Source organism: Corvus brachyrhynchos, unplaced genomic scaffold (genome assembly GCF_000691975.1).
Source record: "Corvus brachyrhynchos isolate BGI_N302 unplaced genomic scaffold, ASM69197v1 scaffold43, whole genome shotgun sequence".
Classification (NCBI taxonomy): Eukaryota; Metazoa; Chordata; class Aves; order Passeriformes; family Corvidae; genus Corvus; species Corvus brachyrhynchos.
In genome coordinates, this window is record NW_008237353.1 from 4,165,953 (window position 1) to 4,187,623 (window position 21,671).

Below are 21,671 nucleotides of genomic sequence, written 5' to 3' on the forward strand. Positions count from 1 at the left end.
GCCAGTCCCCCTGCAGCGACCCAGGGTCCGTGCCGCAGCGTTGGGAAAGGGGGGAAGGGGTAGCGGCCCCAGCCCGGCCCGGCGGGGCCGGGAGGCTCAGAGTCCACCCCCACCTTCCAGCAGGTGAGCTCCGACAAAAAAGGAAAAATCCCGCCTTTCCGTGCGGTTTAAATATGTAAATTGTGAGAAGCATCATTAGTCTAAAAGACTGTTCATCAACTCAGGTTCAACCCGCTACAGGATGTATATTTATTATATATCTCCAGTATTTCCTATACAAATTTATACAAAGTATGTAAGTGCTAGCTTTTTAAAATGCCATTGGCTGTGGTAATAATTGATGGATGTTGAATTAAACAAATGTCGCAATGCTGAGAAAGTTCCATTAGACCAGGGCAATGCTAATACTGGGTTAATAATAAAAGAAACAATAACAACAGGAAAGCAAGATGCTCCAAACTGTTGATTTACTTACAAGCTTTCTTTGTCCTAGAGAGAACTGTAAGCTAAGCAAAAGATACAAGAGCATAATTTATAGTCCATAGAGAAAACTATTGTTGACAATCATGGAAAAAGCATCCAGTGTTGCTTGGGCTTGTACAGAACTGCCAGTCTGGTATTTGAGCTCTTTCTGGGATATTGGCTGATGATCATGTGGCAAGTGGAGTGCTGCATTTGTAGAAGGAAGGGTATGTATAGCTGGGGAGTTATAGGAGAAGAACAGGAGAGAAAATGCGGGTTTTTTCAAACAGCTCACAAGCACTTTCTGTGGTACAAATAGGAATTGAAGTGTGTGTTTTATGGACTGGATAAATTCTGGAACATGATAGCTGGATAGACACTGACTGTAGACTATAGCCTCAGCCATGATTTCTCTAAATTAGCATGATGTGTCTTCTTTTTGTAGTAACAGTCAGCAAATACTGGTTTCAGGAAAACACTGGCAGCATGAACAGTTCCTTTCAATTTATTCATGCCTTTAATTATGTCCAGTTTTGCAAAAAGAAAAATCATAATAAAAATAAAAACATTTTGTATTGGGCAGTATTAAATGAAGTAAATGTATTGCAGGTTCTCTAATACCAGGATGTAGAATACCAAGAGTGGGAATAGTTTGTAACATTAATTAAACTGTATGTAAGTTGAAAATGTGGAGAGTATAATTGCCCATTCTGATGTCAAGGTCAAGTGCATGTATTTTAGAATAAGAAACATGAAATTAAGGAGTTGGCTTGTTAAAATTTATAACTTTTGAGAGTTATGTGCAAACTCTCAAATTATTCATGTACTTTCAGAGCTTGAGCAGTCCTGTTGAATGTTATAACTCATTGTAAACACCACGGGTGCTCTGGTTTTGTGCTTTAAAATTGATAAAGCCAATGTATGAATAGTAAAATACCTGCATTTTCTCCTGGGTTGCTTTTTAAAGCAGAAGTTGTTAGAGGCATGGTTTGGGAGAAGATTGCTGCAGCAAATAATTCTTGGTGTCTGTCTTTGTGTTTTATAATTTGGTATCTCTGTTACTGACATTGTAATTTTCTGACACTGAGGACATTTCAGACTGGATGGATGCACAGTTTATGCATCTCAGTGTTATTTTAGATACAACTATTTCCACAGTGTCTCTTTAAGCTAACCTTGCTTTACTCATAGGGTCTTGTCTGGGCCTGCCCAATTCCCGTCAGAGGGAAGACACTCTTGCGTGCAACATCTGATAGCTTTTTCAGAAAGTGGCGAATACTGGCAGAAATAAATTGATATATATTGTGAATGGAGGTGGAAAGTAAGAGCAATTTTTGGCACACTCATGGGAGTAGGGAGGGAGAATGTAGCTGTAACAACATTTTAAGGAGAGTGCATGGGGAGTGAAGGCTCTCAAGTCTTTTGAAGGTCATCAGAGTTGATCTGGCCTTCACTTGATCCATGGTCGGGGCACATAACAGGGTAAAAGCTTTAATTTGGGGAGGGGGAGCAATAGAAGTTCAGCACTGTTTACCTCTATGTAAAGGGTATTATTAAAAGTTAGGAGCCTAAGATGTTTACTCCTTGCTGTTTTATACTGTTAAATCTGAGACACCTTAAAAAAATCAGGTCGAGCTGCTGGTATAACAGCGGTGCAGAACTTCCCTTTTTACTTCTGTAATTCTGTAGTGTATTTTGAAATACAAGTGTGCATGTAAGCTCATGTGTCCTGTCCCTTACTGAAGTCCCTTCTGCTGATACAGGTAGGCCTATATCTTACACATACGGTGTTTTGTATCATCTTAAATAAAATTAACACACGCTTCACTCCCCTGAGTTCTAGGGGAACCTGGAGTGTGTTGTCTGATACAAGACATGTGAAAAGTTGATGAATGGGGTAAAGATTTTGAAGGGTGTTTCAGGGAGTGCAGTGCTCAGTTTCCTAATTTGAGTTTTATTCAAAAGAAAAGTTCTGGCTTCCTCTGGCACCTGTTTTAAAGACAAACTTCTGCCTGCTGACAGGCGAAGATCTTCCTGTGTGCAGACTATTCAGAAAAAAAGGCTCAATTGCCTATTTAATACTTTGAATCTTTGTATATAGGCTGTGGTAGGAAAAAAAAATCATGATGTTTATTAATGAAGTAGTATTTCAAAGAAAACATATTATACGCTTAGTGCAATCAGAGTCTGAAAAATGTACTTGCTAGAAAAATTTGGAAGAAAGACATGAGAAATCTTTTAGAGCAAATTTCAAAGGCATAAGTTGTGCAGTTAGCGCTTCTCCCACCCTCTCAAATTCTGCAGTGTTTGGGAGCCATAGAACGGAATTTCTTTGAAATTGTTGGTGGGAGCAGAGGGATTTCTTTTCTGAAGTTTCATAACAGGATGACAATTTCCAGTGAGATTCAGTAGGCTTTTGAGCTAAGTGAGCTTAATGCTGAGCCCTGCATTATTTAGTATAGTTTCCTGGTGTGAGGTGTCTTGAAGTCTGCAGAGATGCATGCTGTATTAAAAATAGAAATGAATTAAAAATGTGAAGTGGTTGCATAGGAAAGGCTGCTTAAGCAATTCATATTTCTTAGAGGTATTTAAAGGTTGATATAATCATTGTTATGAACTGTTTATATGTTACGGAGAAACTTGAATGTTACGACTTTGGTGTGAGTTTACTGTGTGTGTGAATTCCAGGGAAGGAGCTTCAATGTGGAGGGCCTTTTTCATTAGAGCTTTAGTATGAACACAAATCCGTTGCTCAAGGAAAGTTTGGGAGCCCCATAAAACATGCAGCTGGAGTCTGCCTCCATTTCCTGTACTCACCTGGGGGTGATCACGCATCAGAAAAAAGAATGAGAAAAAGGTTAGAGATGGTTACAGAAACTTTATCTGTAAAGCACCCAGCTTATTTTGCCTAGGACTTGCAAAGTAACCTTTAAAAATGATTAATTACTCTTCTGATCGATTATTACCTCTAAAGAGATCAATAACATATTGCACTGAGGCCTTTGTCCTGACCTTCCTGATCACTGGGATGGGTGATGAGACTGTGGAATCCTGGTGAAGTGTTATATGTGGTTTACTGTGCTCAGATAGTTACTGCTGCTGGTTACATACTGTATGCTTAGTGCTGTGCAGTGTTAGAGCCTGCTTGTTCTCCAAAAATAGGATATTCCATCTACGTGCAGGTAAAGGGGCACTGTAAAAAGGGGCACTGTGGTGGTATGAATCTGATAGAATTAAATTTTATGGAAAATTTGGAGGGGAGAAAAAGGAAATGGAGCTTTGGGAGTGAAGTAGCTGTTGTCATATGCATGTATTTATGTTCACTCACACACAAAGAATGACACAGATTATGATGAGTTGGAAGGGACCCACAAGGATCATCGAGTCCAACTCCCAGCCCTGCACAGCACCACCCCAAGAATCACACCATGTGCCCAAGAGTATTGTCCAAATGCTCCTTGAACTCTGTCAGGCTTGGTGCTGTATTCAATCCACATTGGATTGCTGTCTGTTTGAAATTAAAAGTTTTGTTGCTAGAATCCTTTAAATTGTTCTGACCTTTCAGATATGCACGTGACCTAAAACTTTCATGAACCCATACATTTATTAGTATCCCCATAAAATGCCTGGCAGTGTATTAAACTTCTAGAAGATCATCTATTGTGAAAACTACTAGAATGATAGCTGGGTTATTTTAGGAAACATTCTTAGGCAAGCTAATATGCTTAGAGAAATTACCCCTTCAGCTCTGACAGAAGTTACAATTTTTAGCTCTCTAAATAATACATTTTGAACTAGATTTAGATGTTTAAACTGGTAATTTCTCAGAGCTACTTCTAGGACTTGTCTTTTTCTTTTTTTCCTCTTAGCACCACCCTGGAAATGTTTTCCCAACCATGTACATCAAAAAGCCTAAACCACAATGGAAGGGAAGCATGCTGCATAAATTGTAAGCAAGGAGCAGATGTAGCTACTCTGATCAGTCCCAACTCACAGTGGGAGTGCACTAAAGCCATCTTACACTGCTTGATGCACTTTTGAGCTTCCACCTTTCTAACAGCATCTTCTCTCTTCCCCTGCTTAAGCATCAGTGACAACAACTGAGTGGAGAATTCTTCCAGCAGTACAAGCAAAAGTGAAGTGCAATCGTCATTCAAGTCACCCAAGAATTTTTGTTTTGTTTTTGATATTGTAGTTAAAAATGGCTGAATAGAAAAAGACAAAATCTTTTTTTTCAGAAGCAGGATTACACTTTTGAATCTATATATGTAACCACAGACTCAAAGCTTCAGTCTCTGAAGGAAATAAAACAGGAATATCTATTCCATTTGTATTGTAGTGTGTGGTACAAGACCCTTCTAAAGCATGAAGTTAAAGCAGTGTAGGAGTCTGTTGCTTTCAGGGACTGTGATGAATTTGTGTGAGAGTAGAAACCACTAAGATGTTCTAGCAATACAGAAACCATACAAATAAATTGCAGGTCAAAATGTAGTCCCTGGAGAATTGTTTGGCTCTTTACCATTCTTTCAGGTATGGTATGAAACAATGAGAAATGAAAGATATCAATGAAGAGTTAATTGACACAGCTTCATAGTTTACTGAGATATGGCTGATGGATAAGTGGCCTGTGGCAAAGAATGTGGGATGTATGGTGAAGACCAAGAAAAGTGAGCCAACTCTCATGAGTCACTCTCAGTTGTGAATAAGTAAAACGTGAACAAGATATTGAGAGGAGAAGTTTATTGTTCTTTACTTGGTGGGGCTTCATCTGGATTACTGTGTTTTGAGTGTAGCAGAGGCAGTTGAGGAATATAAGACTGGAGCAGGTCCATTGGAGAAATGCTAAAATGGTCAGGCTGTCATGAGTCTGGCATGTAGGAGGCTAGTGGATAATTTCTGTTGCTCTTAGGTCCTGTGATCAGTTCTTACCTATTTAGATTAGGAAGAGCTTGCTGGGCTTTATTGGAAGCATTTAAAGCAAATGAAAATCCAAAGGTTAATAAAAATGTGATACAGTGCAATTTGGACAGAATGAAGGTTCCAGTGTTGAGAATCTAAATCTCTCTCTTTTTTTCTTTTAATTTTCTGCTCTGTTCTTTGTTGCCTTTTTCCTGTTCTATCACACTATGTTATAGTCCTTATCTGTTTCATAATTCCTGACAAAAACTAGGCACAATGTTGCTGCTCGCGTAGCATTTCCATAAGGGAAAAAGAATGTGCAGCTTACTGTTCTGAAAAATTACTTCATTGAATTTTGCTTCCTTTTCTTTGATAACTTCTGACAGTCTTCTGTGCACATAAGATGAAAACTATATTTAGTGGCACTCAAGAAGTTATTTTTGTTTCTTTCATGTAGTAGTTGTAGCCACCTGATTTTGAGCAAAAAAAAAAAAAGCCTGGATGTTCAGAATTTTGGCTGCCTTTCAGGTCTGTGGTTTTCTTCCTCAGCTGTCCTGGAGGAGTCAAAGAAAAAATGAGTTGGCTGTTAGTTCCTTTGTTATCCTTGATTTTTTATCAGAATGTTCTATGTCAGACACACCATAGAATTGTGCACGGGTTTTGTTCTGATGACTTGGTAAAACAACACTGTCGGTATCATGTACTACTTTGTGGGTTTAGTCCGTGTAAATTCTGCTTCCTTTTTCTGGATTTTAACCATCCTTACCCTATGGAGAAAGACTCCTGGTGTGTTATACTTAGCAAAAAAACCTGGAGAAGTACTCTTAACAGCTTCCAGAACAAATCCTTCTTAGAGTTTGTAGGTAGCCTATTAGTGAGAAGCATGCTATACCTCTGGGGGGGTGTAGGGGGAGGGAGGAATGGATTATTTAAGTTTCATTCAACACTAATTTAATTTTTTAGTCATTGTATCAACAGGGTTTTCTATTACAACCATTGGCCATGCATTCATGTAACTCGAAGCCTGCCTGTACTTTGAACCTGAGAGGCAGTGTAGTATTTCACACATTAATTACAATCATTATTCTGTGCCCTAAACGGCACTTCTGTTTTTTTTAAAAGAGATGAATAGAACTAAGAGGGGGGGTAAGACTGGGAAGGTGAAGTAGAATAAATTGTCAATTAACTAAATATAAAGGAGAGATATGCCACAAATACTACGATAGAATATTGTCATTTGTACAGGAATATGTGTAGAAAGAACAGAGGAATAGCATAAGAGCTGTGTGATTTTTGTAAAAGTTCAGTGTTTTGATTTTGATTTCCATTTCTTTAATCTGTCAGAAGTTTAGTGTCACTTTCCAGGTGAATTTATATGAGACTTCCTTTCACTGTTTTGGAGACAAGTGTACCTTTTAAAAGTTCATCTAGATATGCAAAAATAAATTCAGGACAGGATTAAGTTTTCCCATTTGAAGGGGGAGCATGAAGTCTTGCTTTTTTGAAGTAGTAGAAGCGAAAATGCTTGCACTTAAAGGAGGAAAGTAGTGTCAGAAGGCAGAGAAAGAACAAAATTGCTGCTACAGCTTTGGAGCTATTTCTGCTTCTGAAAACTCTCTCACCACTGTCACTTCTTAGATTCTTGCTCAAGAAGGCTAGCATGAAACTGGAGATACAGAAAGACAGTGAAATATTTTTTATAAACTTACTACAACTTGCCATCTGTGTGCTAAAGGACATAAAGATTCAAGGATATTCAAAAACTGGTGGTTTTTTTCAAAGGCAATTCCAGTTTTTGCCACCTGCAGCAGTTCCCTCGGTGTTTGGCTTCCAGCAGCCTCTGCTTTTGCAAGACTGAGTGGGCAGAACTTCAGTATATCTGGTATTCTGTTACCTCAGAGAAGTTAAGGGTACTTTTGCTGTCAGCAGGCAGCTAAAGATGAGAACTGAAAGGAGGGAAGAAGTAAAGGAGCTGAGGAGCATTGTAGTGTATCCTACCAACAATGTGCTTGAGACCAAAACTCATAAATGCCAGATTCGTAGAGCAGCAAAGCCAAATACTTGACTATTTTATCTGAAGAATGGTGGGAGCCTGACCACTTGCAAAATACTGCAGAGACAAATGTTGTCTCAACGTTTTAGTGAATACCTTCTACAAAGCATGAATGTCACCTGTGTTAGGCAGGGAAGGTTTGTCAGTGTCTAAGAAGTCCTGGCAGACCGTGCTGTTCACTTGACAAGAGCTGGGGGAGGATTGAACTGGCAAGTGGGTGTCTTGGCACCCCCTGAGCAGATTGCCAGGCCCCAGTCTGCTTAACAGTCTTGGGAGGACAAATGCTATTTCTAGTATTTTCTGTTACGTGACAAGGTCCCTCAATCTTCTCAATAAACAGAAAAAGAAAAAAAAACCCCAAACCAACAACTTTGCAATCACAAGAAAAAAAATTAAAATTTAAAATAGATATGCTTTTTAGCCAACAAGTAAAAATCTGTCTGCCAGCAGCCAAGATGAAATTTTTTAAGGAGCAGATTGTCATTAATTACACTTTCCTTTTAAGAACAGTTGTAAGGCTGATAACTTCTAATTATGGGTTTTGCAGATTTGCTTTAAAGTTATGGTTTATTGATTTTTTAAAATCTGTTTTCTTAATCATCTGGAGGGACAGGAACTGGCCTGTAACCATTTTTGCCTAGCCTGACCAAAAGACAGCCTGGAAGTTTCTCTCTCATATTGATCAATTCAGCCTTGCTTGGGGCTACAAAAATTACTAACGAGGTCCAAGGTGAGATTGAGGATTAGTCCCTTCATCCCATCCTCTTCCTGAATACATTCTGGACTGATTTTTCAGTTTGATAAAGTCTTTGAACTATTAATTTGAAAGCCTTTGTGGGAAGAAAAGACCATCATTACCACTAACATGCTATATTTGTGTGAGTAATGACTGCCCAGAAATTGCTGTTGCATCTTTAATTGCTGCCAATAAAGTTACATTTACAGAAAATCTGAGTAAAACTCAGGCACTGATTTGACTAGGTCTAGAGTTTCAAATCAGATAGCCTTTTGCAGACAAAGCTGCAGTCACTTCACTTACATGCCAGGTAGTTGTGTAGAAACAAGTTTCCATTCCTCTCAGAAACTTGGGGAGTAATTTGGTATGTAGCATGTGAGTCTTGGGGTTGGTTATTCTCAGAGCTGACATTTCACCTTCTATAAAAAACTCCCTTAGAGGAGGATATTTTTACGTTTATATTTATTAACTTTTGCTTGGAGCATGTCTTTACAACCTCAGTTTGGAGTTTGATGGAGCAAGCTTTTTTACCTTTTTGAAGTATTTTCAGAGAAGACATACTCATTTTGTCAGGAGAAGGACATGCAACTCTTTTTTGCCCTGGAATATTTGCATGTTACCTGATGGTTTTTGCCAAAGGAAATGTTATTTGACAAGTTTGGTGGATGCAGCATCGCAGTGAGCCACGGCTTTGCTAGAGACAGGTCCTCCAAGAGCAGTTCAGTAAACTCCAATAATCAGCATAAACATCCTCAGATGAGCTTTGCATCTTCACCTGCCTCACAGATAAATTGTAGTAATTCTTTGGAGGCTGTGGAAGTGCACAAGGAAGCTGGCACGCCCAAGCAGACTCTGGAGTGGTTCTGCTCTGGTTAATAATGTTGATAAGCTTTCCTCAGGTTATCCACAAGTCTTTGTGTATGGGGCTGTCCCTAACTTTGAAAGCAGAACATATATGAGTTTCTTACATCCTTTTTGCCTCTTACTCACTCACTCTGCTCAGCATATTGTGACCTCAAATGTTTCATGAGACTTGTTAAGCTCTCCAGAGGCACAGCAAGGAGTTCCTGTATCCTTCTCTTTTTCTGTTTCCTTCCCAACAGCTTTCACTTGCCCTCTGTTTTGGCTCTGCTGCAGCCCTTCTCCCATGGACTAACTTGATGGAACAAAATGGTTAAGACCCCCTAATCTTGACTCAATAAATTTCTCCTAAATCAGTGAGTTAAATGGGGCTTTGGAAGGGCCCAGTGAGCTGCAGAGCTTGGAGCAGAGGAGGAGTGATACCAGATGGTCAGAAGTGAGAAAGAGGGGGCGTTGAAGTTGGAGAAAGGTAAGAGCAACAGCAGCAGACAGAGAGGATGGGAAGTGAGCCTTTGGGTACTAATGAGACACTATGTTGGCTCAAAGCCTGTAAAGCTACGGTTCAACTTACCATTTGTAATTTTTCAAACAGAAAATGGCTATGTGATTTTATGGATTTTCAGGAATGTATTCCAAATGCTATACAGACACCATCTTTTCATTCCATGGATGTTGCTCTCTCTTTAAAACTTGTGGCTTTCTGCTGATTAATTCAGCAGATGAGAGAGTTGGAAGATCTTTCACATATTTGCATCTTCAGCCAAATAGCATTTCTTTTTCCCCAGAGACATCACAACACCATTTCTACAGCCTGGGAAATAGTATCTCCTCAATTTTACTTTTTATAACCATTGGCAGCCTGATCTCATCATATACCCAGCTAATACTGTATTTAGCTAGAGCTGCTGTAGCAGAACTTTTTCATGTATACAGACGTTTCTTTGGGCACTTCTAGACACAAAGCCCCCCTTTGTTTATGGCTTCACACCTTTCTAAAACACCTGATAAGGACTGTTGTTGGTTTTGTGTAATAGGAGGCCATGAGAATGGTATGAATAGACTACAGTGCTGCATTGCACAATTCAATTTCAGTACACACATCTTATGGGGAAGTTGCCAGGTTTTGTGCAGGTACAACTGTGAGGAGGTGAGTGCTACATTTGGTGGGAATAGTTCATGGATGGTCAGTTGTCATCTGCCTAGTAGGATTCAGGTTGAAATAATTACTTTTTCATTTCACATAACAAAGTTACTTCTTGTTGTACTTTAGCATTAGAAATACTTCTTATTTTATGAACATTTCCCAAGTGCTATCAACACAAAGCTGAAGAAGCTCGCTGCAAAGCACTTTCCCCCTTAATTTCTTGCTTTTGTTGAAAATTCTGCTCTTGCTTCTTCTCCTACTTGTATTTGACTGTTGCTTAGTCCTACTGCAGACAACCTTCTGCTCATTGTTCATACACTTCTTCATTATTTAATTCCACCAACAATGGGTTTTGAAGGAAAAAATGTGGGGTTTGCAAGCATAATACTTAGTTTCACATATCTGGTGCTAGAGCAGCACTATACAAATTGCATGTTTCATGCTGACGAGTCTGTAGTTTATCAGCTTTCCTCCCTGTAGACTAGACTGCTTTTGATTTCAAAGGCCTGTTAAGCCTTCCTGTGCAGCTGGGATCCCTTGGTGGGGAGTAGTGGTGGCTCCCTGAAAGCAATGAGTTACATAAGAGTTCACAGCTTACAAAAATCCAGCAGGCAGCTCTGCTTATGGAAAGGAAAATGAGGAGGCAAGCAGCGGTGGTCTGGCTCCTCTTGTCTCTAGCAAAGGCAAGTTAGCAATTACTTTCAGTATCACAGATTGTCTTCTGTTGAACTTGGCCCATCTTCTCTGCTTTCACTTTTTTATTGCCTCCCTTAGATTTGAACCTCAGGGAAATGTCCCTAACTTTTTATTCTGGTGGTTCCACCCCAGTAGCTGTGTGAGTCATGAAAAAGTGGAACAGCTTCCTGCACTGGGTGCCATGGTGTCCAGCAGTGTTGCTATACACACTGTGCTGATGTAGCAAATGCTTATGGGGAGATTCTTAGGAGGGTGGGAGGTGTTTCTTTGTTGTGTTACTGACCAAATTTTCTTGGAGCTTAAAAAATAAAAATTAGAGGAGCCATGCAACAAGTGACATAAAATTGTGAGAAAAATATTTCAGTTTGGGAAAGTTCCTAACATAAATAAAAGTGCACATAAGCAAGGCAGAAATTCTCCAGTTAAGTTCTCAGATTTGCTTTTTGAAAGGCAGAATACATTGAACATATTTCATTAAGTCTGATAGTGCATTTATAGTTGCAGTGTCTGTATCTCTGCAGGGGAGCATAAGTCTGTGATCTTGTATGAGTCCTCCGCTGTATGCAGCACTTCACGCCCCTTTTGTTTCCCACTTGCTTTTTGTTCCCCACCCATTACTTAAGAAGTAGCTTGAATAATTCCTTTCTTAAAAAAAAGAATTGCTCTAATTAAATTTCTATTCAGACGTATATCTTGCAAGTAGTTTTTAGAAACGAGTATTTCTAGAAGATGTTTCATGAGTCAATTAAATTGAAAGTTCAAGGTAGGGTTCATGTAACTTAAAAATATAAAGAGTTCTGAAAGAGAAGATGTATTTATTCATGCCACCTACTAGATTCCATGAAGTATTATTCTTCTTACTATTCATGTTTTTGAAGAAGAAAGGCTCTTCTAATACAGTTCTCGTGCTAACTAGATTTCTGAAGAATAATTTTTGCAGGCTTTTGTTAATATGAGTAGGGCTCATTAAACAATATTAAAAGGAGGTGACAATATAGCACTGGAATGCATGTTTCGAGAAGTGGTTTCTTGAAAATGAGGCAAAAAATTTCATAATTTCCTTACAATGGCTTTTCATTTATGGTGGGTTTTATGTATTGCGGTGTATTATGAAGTTAATGAAAATTGGCTATGATTGAAAATTTAGTTCTGGCATTTCCACTTAATTGCATTTTAAAGAAAAAAATCTCAGTGTACAAAATTCTTTATTCTGTAGAGACCTGTACAACTTAAAGAAAGTTACATGAAGGCAGTGCTTATAATGAAGAATATTCATTTTAGCTTTTCCGCCCCTAGCTCTAGTTAAAGTCCCAGAAGATATGGCAAAATGTTAAAGCTGTGAAATAACATTAAAATGCCATTTAATGTGTCAAGGGAAACTTTGTTTATTTTTTTTTTTTTTTTTTTCTCGGATAAAAAGATGTGAATAAAAGCTTTTTCTTCTGTAGTGCTCCCAGGTTTTCAAGTAGATGGAGAGGGCTGTTGCTCGCAGCAGATTATACCAGATGCCAAGTTGCCTAGGGATGTGTGCTTTGTTTGCTGGAGACAGGGCTTATTGTCTTGCCTCCAGGCATTAGGTTGAGCCTGTTAGACTATACAAGTAGTGATTTTTATCCTTTGAGTTAGTGGATTGTCACATAGTGTTATGTGACAGGTAATGTATGATTTTTATTTTCTTATTTTTTCTTGGCTATGTAGTAGGTAACCTCCGTTGAAGTTTTGCAAAATCCTTAGATATTTACCACAGAAAGAAATGAGGGATTGCGGGTTTTGGAGACATGTTGCTATATTCTGTGCCTAAGAAATAAATGCTAAATTAGCATTACATCATAGTTCTTTACCCACAGAAATATTATCAAGGAAGAGGTGAAAAGATTTGCATTTATATTACACACTTAGTGTGCAAGTAGAGGACCAACGAGGTTCTGTATTATGAATGTCTGAACATTTCCTGAATGTCCCACTCAAAAAATATCAGGTATTTTATAGACATTTGCTGAATTTATATTGGATATGAGGTAACAATCATAATATTTTTTCCTGTTATATCTCATTTGTGTTTGTATAGGGTATTCATTTCTTTCCTTTAAAATACCTCATTTCAGTGCAGCAGACAACACAAGGTATTTAGCAAAATGGCCTATGATCTCCTTTAATGTTACAATTTGTGTGTTATGGTGAGCTTTCATTTGCACTGTAATTTGTAAATAGATTTGTCCATATTACAAGTGTGAAGTGAAAACTGTGAGTAGTGGAACTGTGTGTGGTACCACTCTGGGTTGGTTTGGGGGTTTTTTGTTAAAATTACCTTAGCTGGAGATCGATACACACCCACGAAGCAGCTGTGTGCTTGTTGAAGATCACTTTAGTGCATTCAGGTTTGAAACAGGTCAAGCAAGCTGAAGAGTATAAAATTATCTAAGTACTTGTGTATTTTGGATATTTCTTCTGAAAAGTGTTGTGACATGTCTTAGCCTATTCGAACATAACAGTAAACACTTCATGAATTCATACATTGCTGGAGAAAAGATGGTTGTACAAGGTTCAAGTTTGACAGAAGCCTGCCAGGAGGTGGTGATACAACATGAAACTGTGAAAGATTGTTCTTGGAGCAACCCATAGTACGTTAGACCTAGCAAATCTGCTAAAATTATTCAGCACTTTTCTTCTTTCATGTTTTGCACGTTGTAATGCAGTTGTTGTGTTGGGTTAATGTGCTTATGGATGATCTTCAAAGTTGAATGAACGTTAGCAGGTTTTCCATCTCACTGTTTTGTGTGCAGCCACTAGTTCTGTGCAGGCCTTCCATTAGTTTCGAGATTTAGTGCTGGCTTGATACTCACTGTTGAATTCAAAGTGAGTAGAAATGTTACAAAGGAAATGAACAGTGTCAACCATTTAATCTTAGTGTTTTGATTTCCTGCTTAATGCTAAGGTAGCATTAAAGCTAAGGAATTATATAAGTTAAAATCCAGACAAATGTTTCTCTGCCCAGAGGCAAGTACTTACTGCTTGAAAGTGCTCAATATGCTTAAATACTTAAACATTTTAAAGTAACTGCATATTTCAAAATAAATAAACATTTTAAGGAAAGATCAGAAGACTGATGTAACTGGTCAGTTCTGACTGGTACTACATAAATGTGTCTGTTCAGAGCTAGAGGTTTCTGCCTGCATAGGCTGACCCTTGCATTCTGTGTAACTTTTTGAATTGAGGTTAATAGCTCTGTCCCATCTTTCTTGACCTAACCCTAGGGTTAGGGTTTTTCTTCTACCATTTTGGCAAATGAAAATTAAGTGAACTTGATTAGGGCTTTCAAGGTTGTGTTTTTGTCCAAGATATGCAATGGTTATGGTCTCCGTAGATACGTCCCAAAACGAACCACGTGTGCTGTCGCTTCATATGGGGTTCTTTTGGTGTTTTGGTTTCTTAGGCTGAAACATGTACAAGTTGTTTCTGATTTGGGGAGGTTTTTGTTGTGTTGCTTTCTGTTGTCACATGCATAATATGTTGAAGTTGAAAATGATAGTTCTCAAAAAATATTAACGCACTGTTTGTCCTTTAGGAAAGCCCAAGAAGGGAAGAAGAAAGTCGTTCTAGCAGGCTGTGTACCCCAAGCCCAACCTCGCCAGGAGTACCTGAAAGGCTTGAGTATTATAGGGGTATGTATCTTTAGAAATCCAAGGTTTTTCTAAATGTTTTCAGTAGGTCGATATCAACATCTAGACTTCGTTGCCTTTCTCTTGGATAAAGCAGCAGAGAATCTTCCTGCCATGTCCCCTTCCTGTTCATCATCTTGCATTATACAACGTGTAAACCTTCCTTCAGTTGAGGGTGATTTGCTTTGGTTTTGGCATGAGGGGAGAAAGAAAGGGTGGCTGTTGTTGGAACTGACTTCCAGTGCCCTTTGAAGCCTGAAAATTTCCAGGCTTCATCGAGGATGAAAGTATCAATTACCATATTCTTAAAAATATCACAGTTTATTTGCTCTAAGACAAGCCCTCTGTTAAAATGGAAGTGGAAGAAGCATAGGGGACTAAACATGAATTACACAGACACAGTTGAGGGTTTGGTGCTTTTTTTACTTCACACTATTAAGCAGAATGGCAAATAGCAATGATTATTTTGTTTAAATTTGAGGCAGTCTGAAGAGTTAAATTCACTGGTGACTGAGTTGTTAAACAGTTACCAAGCTTTACCTTGAAAAAGAAACCACAGAGCTTTGACGTCAGTTAATAAAGTGCCTTCAGTATTCTTTGGGATGAGGTACTACTGTATCATTGAATCATCTTTGTAAGAGAAAAAAGTAAAATGGGTGAATGGATCTTCACTTAGCTCAGAGGCCACATAGTTATTGATCCATTATTGGTTGTTATAGTGAGTATAACAATATCTACACATACGTAGACAGAGGGAAAAAAATGAGCAAGTCAGTATCCTTTGACCTAGATTGTAATTCAATGTTTCAGTTTTGATGATTTTAACTTACTAAAATTGGGAAGTTTGAGGTTTTTTTAAAACATTTTTTCCTCTCTTTTTTAAGGTTTTCTTTCAGATAACATGTAATTTCTGAAAATTAACCTCTTTTCATCATCTTCATTTGAGTACCTAGAACCAGTGTTTCATGAAAAATATTTGTACTTCTGTATTTCTTAAAGAAAGATTTCTATTAGGAAATGAATTAGGCTGTTAATGCAGAGTTCCCAAGTACTTTGTAACTAGACCTAAAAATACTGAAAGGTAGTTTTGCAATAATGACATTGTCCTCTAGCTGTCATTGCTATGGTAAAATTTACTGTGCTTTAAATAAGAGATCCCTCAGCTCAGAAAGGTGTTAAACTTGAGGCAAAACTATTAACAAAAACAAAGCTAAGAGTATATATTGTGCGTGTGTTCAGTTTGTACATTTAAGATTTCTTCCCATTTTACAAAGAATGTGTGTGAGAGGGTGACTGTATTTAAAGGATAAGACTTGTTGTCTTGCTATTGCAAAATATTTCTAAAAGGCAGTTTTTGTAAAATTGAGAAATAGAAAATGTTCTGTTGGCAGTAGGATATTGATTCTATTTTAAAATTTTAAGCATTAAAGAGTACAGTTTTGGAAATCTTTCTTTAATACTAGGTTGGTCTCATCTTCAACTTGGCTGAGAGACATAGTTGATTTATTGTTGCTAATATAAGTTCTGCTATTTTCTTCCCCCCACTTTTTTCATTTTTTTCAAAATTTAAAGGACAGTGTTGTCTGAGAATGTGTTTATTTACCAGCAATTATAACTCCCTCAGGGTGGCTTTCTAAAGGCAGTGTGTCAGAGGCTCTTCTGCTCCTCTTGGTATGATGGTGGAGGAAGTTGCAATTTAACTACCAGAGAAATTCTAGTAAATCAGAGCTTGTTTTGATCTGCATTTGAAAAATACAGGACTGAACTTCCACTGTTCTTTATTTATTGCCTGATTTGGGCAGAAGGAAAGGAAGGGCAACTTCATATCCTTCTTACCATTTGTGATGTTACTATGTTTTTGTGTATAAAGTAATTGATACGTTATAAAAATAATGTGGGTTGGGGCATTGCCATAGGCTGTGTGTAAGGCAGACTACAGCGTAACATGACAAGGTGAACGAGCTCTTTTCTGGGACGGGAAAATTCTGGGTAGTAATAAACCTGCCAAGGGTGAAAAGTACCTGAAGCACATAATGATGCATTACAGAGGTTCACAGCCAGTTGCCCTCAGGTGGTTTCCAAAGCTTATTCCTTTGTGTTTGTGGTGTACTCACTTCAAACTCGAGCGCATTTACCATGCAAAAAGAGACATCAACTCTCCTATGTAGAGTTATCCCTCACTTTTCATTTTAAGTTGGTAGTGTGTAGGATGTGTGACTTTGTGTCAATTGTTTTGAGGGGGATTATAAGGGAGGGAGGAGAAGGGACAAGGGTGCATGAAAGATTTAGCCGACAGGTTATGTTCTGGGACTCATAGGTAGCTGTAGTGTTTCCTCACTTCCTGAGCTGCATGCAAGAACATGCAAAACTCTTGTTCCCAGTGATAGTTGAGTGATTGAAACGGGATATTTTATTTCATTGGCATTTTCTGGAGTTTTAAGGTACTTGATCTCCAAATGATGGTACGTGTTGGAACCCCTGGCCAGACTACTGGGGGTTTATAGATCTTAAGAGGCTTCATAAGCCCTGTGTATCTGTACTTTGAAATCATCAAACTTGCTGTACATACTGAAAGCATGGGTCCTAATGCACATATGTATTCCATTAAAGGCATACAATTGCTCCACAGGTGAGTGAATCCTGAATGAGAACTTAAATTCTCCTTCCTTCCCCCATCTTTGCCAGTGTAACATCTAGCATCAAAGACATACCACCTTCTGCCATACACCCATCACCCAAGGGAAGAGTTTCAGCCTGTTCTTTCATCTGCACAAACCCACAAAACCAATCCAGTGTTGCTACTCTACAAGGCTGTAACCCCAACTTTGCTGCTGCTCTCTGAGTCAGAAGGTGCAGGCCCCGTGCATGGGAGGGTACTGCAGGCTCTTTGGCCAAGGTGAGCCTGAAGCTGCTGCTTCCAGGAGTAATACATAGCCCTGAAAAGCCCTCTGCCAAGGCTTCTTGCATTCTGCTGACCTCCAACTAACCCTCTCCCCCTGGCTGTTCTGCTGTCTAAGGCAAGCTTTAAGTAATTTTCTTTTCATATCCAGTGTGAAACTCTGGAATGTGATTAGTGGGAGTGCTGAACACTCCCAGCAGCAGCACCTAACACTAGGAGCACTGCTATAAAATAGATGGTGCAGTATAAAAAATGCTAAGTGCATTACAGAAAACAGGCACTTTATTTCTCAAGCTCTACATCCGTAATTGGTACACACTTTTAAGTTTAATGTACCTTATTCCTTCATTTGTAAAATGCTCCAGTGAGCAGAGCTTTAGCAGTGCCATTGTCAAAGGAAATTAGTGGAAATTACTTACCAAGATGCCAAGTGTCCGTACATCCCTGCTGCTTTGGCCTCATAAATGAGGAAGATCTGTTGTATGGTATTTCTGTGGCTCAGTTCATAAAAGTTTCGATGATGTTTGCAAAACAGAGATAATGATACTTGCCTACCTTGCAGTGTTTTTTAAGGCCAGACTACATTCAAGATTGAGAACCTGTCTGCTGCTTGAAACAGAGCCTTGCATAAATGCAAAATATCCAATATGTACTTCATGAAAGACAAATTTGATGGAATTTGAATTATTTGAATTAACAGAGCTTCTTGGAAAGCATGCTGAAAACCTGGGAACAGGTGGACACTGTTCTTATGTAACTTATGGCTAAGAATGATTTCATACAAATTTCCAGCTCAGTCAGTACTTCTCAGCTGGTCAGCTTTGGCTTTTGAATTCCTGTGTTGATATTCAGATAGAACACTTGAACCTGGAATGTCTGAAAAGAGTGTCAGTTAAGCACCTGCTTTTAAACTGAAAACTGGATGTGCAGTAGAAACTGTTCATTTCTACAGCAGTTATGTACTATCCTAGATATCAAAAGGTTTAGGAATTAATTCAGCTGTGTCAATGTTTAGCAATGAAAGTCAGTTGTTTATGTGCTTCTCTGGGGTAGTCTCCTTCCCTTTAAACTTTGTGTAGATCCTCCTCTCAGAATACCTTCCTAAGCCAGAGTATTGCCCATTACTATGGTCAGTATTGTCAGCAAAGGTTTTAAACACAGATGTTATCCCTCTGAAGCCAGGGTGGCTAGTCACATGCCTTTTGAAGTTACGTATTAAGCCTCAGATTTATCTTGCCTAAGTGCTGTAATTTGAGAGTCTGTTTTGCTCAGCTCTCTTTATGGTCAATGAAGATAATTATCTCTAAAATAATTTAGATTTTTAGAAGACCTGAAGTGCCTTTTGAAGCGATGTATTTCCATTTTACTGGCTTTAGAGAGGGGATAGGCTGAGTAGTCTTTTAACATCCAGCATTTGGCAGAACTGCCTAAACAAGGTGAGATGAAACTCAGTGTTTTGGGGATTTTTTTCTTTTTGTATAGTTCTACTCAGCTGTCTACTCCAGTCTGTCTGTAGTTCTTGTTCTGTTCAAGTCCTAATGGAGAACCACTTCTAATGGACATTAAGTCCAAAATGTACTTAACTATGCTAGAAACAAAGTCCCACAAGATCTGTGGAGCCAAGTGGGGTGCACTAACCACACCCAGCAGTGGTGACCTGCAGACAGTCCTGGGGGCTTGGTTTATTGAGACACTCTGCAAAAAGATGTTGTGGAATGGTGTCATTTCCCTTCGTACACCACCGAGGTGTCTCTATGCTTCAGGGACTTCCTGATGGGGACATTATTGGAGCTCTGCTCTGAAGGTTTACACATATCTTTGATACCACCCCAGAGCAGAATTATCCATAAGGTTAGTGAGATCTGAGGAAAAGAATCCAGCAGATCTTTATATACCCAAGAAAATGTCATTACTATGTCTTTGTCATTTTTTTTCCTTTTTCATTTCCCCCCACTTTTGTTCCAAATAAGAATCTTCTAAACCTTTCCCTCTTCTCACTTCAGATTCACCTCACATTTTCTAAGATACTTTTATCTTCATAAATGCAGACTGGAAGCATTCCACATTTTCTTCTTGAGCACTTGGGGCTTTAGCCAAATAATTTCTAATAATTTCAAATTAAAAATATTTAATGTGGGAAATAACATGTAAGGCAGAACAAAATCCATTTCTAGGTGAAGATCTCATTACCTATCAGACCTATAATTCTAATTACTTACATGAGCCATCTTCTTGACAGACATATTAAGAGAATAATTTAATTTATCCAATAAAATGAAGATGCAATATAATGGTTGGCGGGTTTTTTCTATCTTTATTCAACAGGGGATTTGGAGCAATGCAAAAATTCCTCAGATGCACAATGCAGAAAGTAAGAGGTGTCTCAGGTTATGAACCACCCAGATTTCTCATATTTTAAATGATTAAAATGGTTATGAACTTAAACAGTCTAGCACTGAGACAGATAGCAGTAATATTGTAGGTAATATAACACAGACTTTGTTCCCTGTCTGTATTGTAGTTATAAGTGTGTACACGTCTGTTTTCAAGTGGAATTTTTCTGTTTATTTTTTAAACAATTAGTAGAAAATGTATATGTTAAATATCTTGGGTCATAATTTTTAAAACTATATCCAGAAGGGATATGTGCACAAGTATGTAAACATGCATGTGTTCCATATGACTGCTTATGTGTGCTTTCTTTACAAGTTGATTGCTAGATATGTCTATATGTCTGTAATGTGAATGCTTGTGATTCAGAAAATTATTTAAATATATTTATTTTTCAATAAAATTATTAAAATGCAAATGTTAGCATAACTATATAACTATATATAGCTATAACTTCTAGAATTCATAACTAATGTACTGTATTCAAAAATCGGAAGTGGTGGACATTCCTTTTTTAAAAAGGCTGTATTTCAAAAGGCTAAAGAAAAAAAAAGGAAAAAAAAAGAAAAATACTTTTATATGGACTTGATCTAACACCCAGACAAGTAAAGGAACTGACTCCCACTGACTTCAGTTGGGAATTTAAGATCAGACTCCAACTATAGGTGAGCTTTTTTTAAACTTCTATTAGATTGGAAAAATGAATGTGAAGTAGACAAGATTGTGCAGTCTTGTATTTACAGGAAATGACAAACTCTGTTTTAGGATACAGAGACTTAATGGCTTTGATACAAGGGATCCAAGTTCCAGGCTCCTTGTTGCAGACCGGGCTCTTCTCTTGAAGCCTCTGCAACTTGTGCTTTTCTGCTTGTTTTGGAAACAAGCTGGAAAAGAAACTCCATGCAAAAGTCATATAAAATCTAGTTCATTTAATGTACAGCTTAGAGAAGAGGTGTTTAAAAAGGAATATTGTAGAAAAATGACAAACTAATTTAAATGTGACAAGTTGGCTTTCCTGCATTGTATGTAAATACCTATAGTAGGCATTACACAGAACAGGTGGTTTGGATGAAAGCTCTGGGAAGAATCTCAGCTTCAAGAATTCCTGAGTGTTTAATTTTGCAGTGTTAATGTTGATTCCTTTATATGCCAAAATCTCTACAGTGTGTTGGGCATTGACTTTAAATAAAGACTAATATATCTATTAAGACATAATTGAACTATTTATCTCATTATTGGTGAATTTTGGCAAATATGACACTAAAACATAAATTTGTTGTCTTTGTTGCAGACATTATATAATGGTCATTAAATATTATTCTATCTTGTGAAAAACTTGAAGGCTTTTCTCTCCATTTCCAAACACAGCCTGCATTAACTTCAGGAGAATGTCTTGTTCCCTTAAGCTTCACAGCAGTATTTTAAATTTCTTCCTGTGTTCCAATGTCTTTCCCTTGCAGTTCCTCCTTAATTTTCTCCCCTTTAGTCTGCCCTGACAATATTTTGCTGTGGAGACTGGGATGAGGGAGTACTTTGGCACAGGTGCTGAGTCCCTGGTTTACCATTGCCTGTCACAGACCATGAACAGCACTTTTAAGGCCTGAACTCTTTTCTAGCTATTTGGTGATTTTTGACAAACTTACAGGAGCTGCCATTTTTGAGGACAAAATCTGGTTTAAATTGGGTGGCGAATTTTAAAGTTACTTTTGGTAGATTGACCAAGATGCACAGAAAACAAACTTGGTGAAAAACACAGCCCAAAATTCTTTACTCCCCCTTAATCCAGAAGAAGACACTCTTGAAAGACTAGTTTTTATTAAAAGGATGTCCAGTTGTTGACTACTTAGGTATTTTCCTTCTGACTTTTTTTA

At 38.1% G+C, this 21,671-nt stretch overlaps 1 protein-coding gene and 1 long non-coding RNA gene across 5 annotated transcripts in view; both read left to right on the forward strand.

The window, feature by feature from the left end:
* LOC108445834 overlaps window positions 1-76 on the forward strand; it is a 15,694-nt gene extending 15,618 nt beyond the window's left edge. The window contains exon 3 of the long non-coding RNA XR_001860820.1: window positions 6-76. This is a non-coding gene — a long non-coding RNA (uncharacterized LOC108445834). The remainder of the gene's footprint in view (window positions 1-5) is intronic.
* Window positions 1-21,671, forward strand: part of CDKAL1 (CDK5 regulatory subunit associated protein 1 like 1) — a 389,233-nt gene that overhangs the window by 108,834 nt on the left and 258,728 nt on the right. For all 4 annotated transcript variants that reach the window (XM_017730699.1, XM_008630909.2, XM_017730700.1 and 1 more), the window contains one exon: window positions 14,417-14,515. In XM_017730699.1, the coding sequence (XP_017586188.1) occupies window positions 14,417-14,515 (99 nt within the window). The remainder of the gene's footprint in view (window positions 1-14,416; window positions 14,516-21,671) is intronic.